The 4,575-nt window shown below is 38.7% G+C and overlaps 1 protein-coding gene across 1 annotated transcript in view; it reads left to right on the forward strand.

The window, feature by feature from the left end:
* The window catches only part of LOC107727703 (CMP-N-acetylneuraminate-beta-galactosamide-alpha-2,3-sialyltransferase 2-like), a 16,692-nt gene that overhangs the window by 5,660 nt on the left and 6,457 nt on the right, over positions 1-4,575 (forward strand). Inside the window, exons 2-5 of the mRNA XM_016537657.1 lie at positions 1,597-1,790; positions 1,901-2,080; positions 2,168-2,213; positions 2,322-2,441. Coding sequence (XP_016393143.1) covers positions 1,597-1,790; positions 1,901-2,080; positions 2,168-2,213; positions 2,322-2,441 — 540 coding nt within the window. The remainder of the gene's footprint in view (positions 1-1,596; positions 1,791-1,900; positions 2,081-2,167; positions 2,214-2,321; positions 2,442-4,575) is intronic.

Genomic DNA, 4,575 nt, shown 5'->3' on the forward strand with positions numbered 1-4,575 from the left:
ACATGGTTATTGGTTACTATAGTTAAACCATGGTAAAAACAACATGTTTTGCTACACTAGCAATAGTTTAACCATGGTATTAGTAGTAAAACTGTGGTTATAGGCTACAATTGGTAATAAAAACGCCCCCAAAAAAAAAACATGGTTAGCCTCCTATACTTTTACTATAGTAATACCATTGCTAATTTTCGTAAGGGATTGTGTATAATAATATGAAATAAATGTTTTAGTAGATTATGACATCACAAAATATCAGGAAGTGAGATTTATTTGATTGTGATGCGAAGGAGGGTTACTGTAAACCCCATCAGAAATGGCTTGCGGTGCAGGGGGACGGGACTAATGACAGATCATTGCAGGGTAAGTAGTGTAGCCTATCTGTGCTACCTGCTCAGTGCTACCTCCGGTAGTCTGTCTGTCTATTAGTCATATACATCTTCAGATCAGGTTTTTTTTAAATTATTAGAGGTACAGAACGCCACACAGCAACTTTTCGGCATTGCACCAAGCAAAAATCAATCGAAATCATCACAAAATGTAAAGATCAAGCGCCTAACAAGGTCTCTGCGCGTTAATTCAAATGGTTTGTTTTCCCCCACGGCATAATCGGTTATGACGTTTTTGTGGGCGTTCCCAGAGAACAAGAAAAAAGTGATTATTATCATTTTTGTGACACAGAAGGCCCCCTGTGAATTTCAGATGGGTCTTTTACAATGACAGTTTGCAATTTATGAGTAACATTTTAACATCACATAAAGAGACATTTTATTCTACAAAAAATCATACATTAAAAGTACCTAAAAGTTTTTATAGACCACAGAATTTTAATTTTATATGTTCTGTGCCAAAATAATGATTAGATTCTACATTTACACATATACATCTTAATAACAGCACATAAACATCATGAAGTAGCTTACTAAAACTAGTCATGCCATCAGGTGAGGAACGCCCTAGGCTACGTTTACACACCAACGATGTAGTCAAAAACGGAAAAGTTTTTCCCTTGCGTTTTAAAAAAGTTTCACGTATACACGACAACGTTTCCAAAAACGTCAGCATCTCCGCTGTTGGTTGTAATATCGGTGAAGTAAATCCACACTGCTGAAGAAGCGATCTTGAGCAGCAACAACAATACCATGTACTGCGCCATTGTTGTGTATGTTTGTTCGCGCTTGCCTTTAAAATCGACACGTACTACGCATGTCTACATACCTAACACGTACTACGCACGCGCATAACGTCACCATTTTCAAAGATTCTCGTTTTGGGTGTTTACATGGAAACGATAATGGTGGCGTTTTCAAAAACTTGCACTTTGAAACACATTTTCAAAAATATGCATTTTCAGTCCCCAAAACGCCGTTGTCGTGTAAACGAACAGGCAAAACGCATAAAAAGTTTCCCGTTTTTGGCTGAAAACGTTGTCGTGTAAACGGCCCCATAGAGTCATGTTGAAATTCTCAATGTGAAAATGAAGATACAAATCAACTGTCTTATCTTGATGGTCTTCGCACGATGTCACTATTATGTAAATCAGTTTTAACAAGACCATTTTCATTGATGCTTATCTTGAGCTTTCAAATATCTGTACAGGGTCTACAACCATCAATGTTCAGAGTCAACTACACGAAGGTGGTGGATCAGATGTTTTCTCTCTTCCCTGACGAAGATCACTACTCAGACGCCGGTCCAGATCGCTGCAGAACCTGTGCTGTGGTGGGAAACTCTGCAAACCTTCTGGGATCCCATTATGGGTCTCTCATAGATTTCCATGATGTTGTGATCAGGTAGGCCTACTAGAAGAACAAAAAAATACACAATAATCTGATAAATGTTCTCTATAACAGTAGTTCTTTAGATAGCCTATCAACACCTGTTACTTGTATTGTTCTCTCAGGATAAATAAAGGCCCGACAAAAGGTTACGAGAGGGATGTGGGCTCTAAGACGACTCACCGGATTCTGTATCCCGAAAGCGCCATGGACTTAGACAACTCCACCCATCTGGTGCTTTTTCCCTTTAAGATTCGCGACATGCAATGGCTTATAAGTACCTTCACCACAAGACACATCACACGGTGAGCACAGTTTAAAAAAACAATGAAATAAATATGAAATAATTATATATATCTGCATAATTAGTAAGCCATCTTTTTGTTCCTCAGCACCTACACACGAGTCAAACCTTCAATCAAAGCAGATGAGAACAAAGTGAGTATCCAATGTCATTAAATGAATGTAAATGAAATTCGAGACTGATTATTAAGCCTTAAAATAAGCAGTGGTGTATGTCTCATAAATGTTTTTGTTTCTGTTTAGGTGATGGTCCTCCACCCTGCTTTCATAAAATACGTCTATGAGAAATGGCTTCTGAAACATGGCAGATATCCATCTACTGGCTTCATTACAATAATATTTGCCTTGCATATCTGTGATCAGGTAAAACTGTTTGAATTTTCAGTTTAGACTTCTAATTATATTAACAGATGTTAAGTTTGTGAAAGGCACATGATATATTAGAAAACAAAGCCAAGGGTGCACATAAAGCAGAAATGTGAATATTTGCCTATTAATTTCCCTAAAAGTGGCCCTAAAATAATTTGCATGTGCACACAAAAGTTGATCTTAACAATGGCCTTCTTTTTAAATAACATCAAAGTATCCACAGATATGTTTTATGTCACAAACACAACATTGCCTGGCATTCATTTGTGGGTTTCCTGTACATTGTAGATAGTTTTCTTTGGATCTGTGCATTGCTGCACACATTTGTGGATTTTAAAACATTTCTAGCATCAAGATGCACACTAATCCACAAATAGGTAGACTCTGCCACCATCTGCTTAAGCCAATCAGATAACAGCCACATAGTGCTGACCAACTGTAGCACGCTATCACTCAAACCCATCATGTTTTGCATTATAATCAGGGTGAGAGCAGAGTCAGTATCCAACAAAGGCTGCGTTCCAGTCAATCTTTTATGCCCTATTGCCCTTCACTCGCAAACTTCCCTCCGACTCGTTTACTCAGATGTACGTCATTGATTACGTTGCATGAGTGCCCACTACTGGCAGAACCCTTGGAATGGACTGAATTGACCTATCGGTAAGCCCCGCCCCCCTTAGTTACTGTTGCTCCCTCTGACAAACAAGTCAGAGGGAGTGCTGAATGCTTACGGACATTTTGCTCTGTTTTGTTTGGATTTAGGAAATGTAATAAAATAAATTATATTGCCCATCCTCCCAGGATACCTGGAATCAGTGTTACAAGTACCCCAGGCACATCGTTTTTCCATTTTTGTAGCATAAACACCATCAAACCGATGCGAGCTTCGGATCTTCCAATGTTTCTCTATGGCGCTGAAACCTAAAGATGTCAGAGTTCCGCTCCCCGTGCAACTGATACTCGACTGCCATTGGCTCATCTGTGTTCGAGGGGAGGGGCTTACCGATAGGTCAATTGGAACGTCCTAAACCAGGGGTGCCCAATCCTGTTAGATCTACCTTCCTGCAAAGTTCAGCTCCAACTCTTATCAAACATACCTGGACTAACTAATTAGGATCTGAAAGAGCACTTGATAATTACAGACAAGTGTGTTTGATCAGGGTTGGAACTGAACTCTGCGTCCCGTACAGGGGTGTGTTTCCCGTACAACGACATAAATCAATGATTAACCACTATAGTACGATGCATTGTTATGGAAACTTACTAGCCAGTCACGACTGTTTCCCGAACACGGTCGCATCGCCATCGTTTGAACCACATTAGTTCAACAATTTAGGGTCGTTTTTAATGACGTCACACGCATGTGGTGGAGTAATAACTTCTGCTAATTAATTGAATCAAGATTTCTGAGATGCTGCTGCATTGAACATGGCACCTGATGACTAATTTACTATGTTTGTTCCCTGTCATTTTGCTTTATTTGATGTTTGATTCATCGCGGGTTTCCTCTTATGTCATACTCCGGGGTTCCCTTAGGCATTTATGCACATGTGCACTCTTCAAAAATGGCGCTTATTGAGGACGCGCTAAAATTTATCGATTAAAATTTATAATGTATAAAAAAATATATTTAAATTGAATGGAAGATATAGATTGTGCTGCATGTAAGCTGTCTTATTCACTGGCTTTATATTGCACACTCATCCAGGCCACGCAGAAAAAAAGGGTCAAAATTGTACCTTTTTGGGTACAACAGATTGTCACTGGAGTAGTACCCTTAAAAGGATATCTTTGTACCTTTTTTACCCATAATAGGTACATATTAGTACCTTAGAGTAGTAATTCGTACCCTTAAGGTACTAATATGTTGGCAGGGCTTGAAAACGAAAAAAAAAAAATTTTCAATAGGTTCACTCAGAGCAGAATCGTTATTTTAACGTTTCTGTTCCTGCGTTCCTCTGTATTATTACCGTTCCAAAACCGGTTCGGGTACACTCTAAAAAATAATTCAGTGGATCTGTTGGCATGCTATTTCAATCAGAAGGCATTTGATTGAAAATGCTAAAAGATTGGTTTTCTGGCAGCATTAAGTGTTGTTTCATCAAAAAATAATATTTTAGTAGTTTTT

This window comes from Sinocyclocheilus rhinocerous, unplaced genomic scaffold (genome assembly GCF_001515625.1).
Source record: "Sinocyclocheilus rhinocerous isolate Xijiao unplaced genomic scaffold, SAMN03320098_v1.1 scaffold1028, whole genome shotgun sequence".
NCBI classification, from domain to species: Eukaryota; Metazoa; Chordata; class Actinopteri; order Cypriniformes; family Cyprinidae; genus Sinocyclocheilus; species Sinocyclocheilus rhinocerous.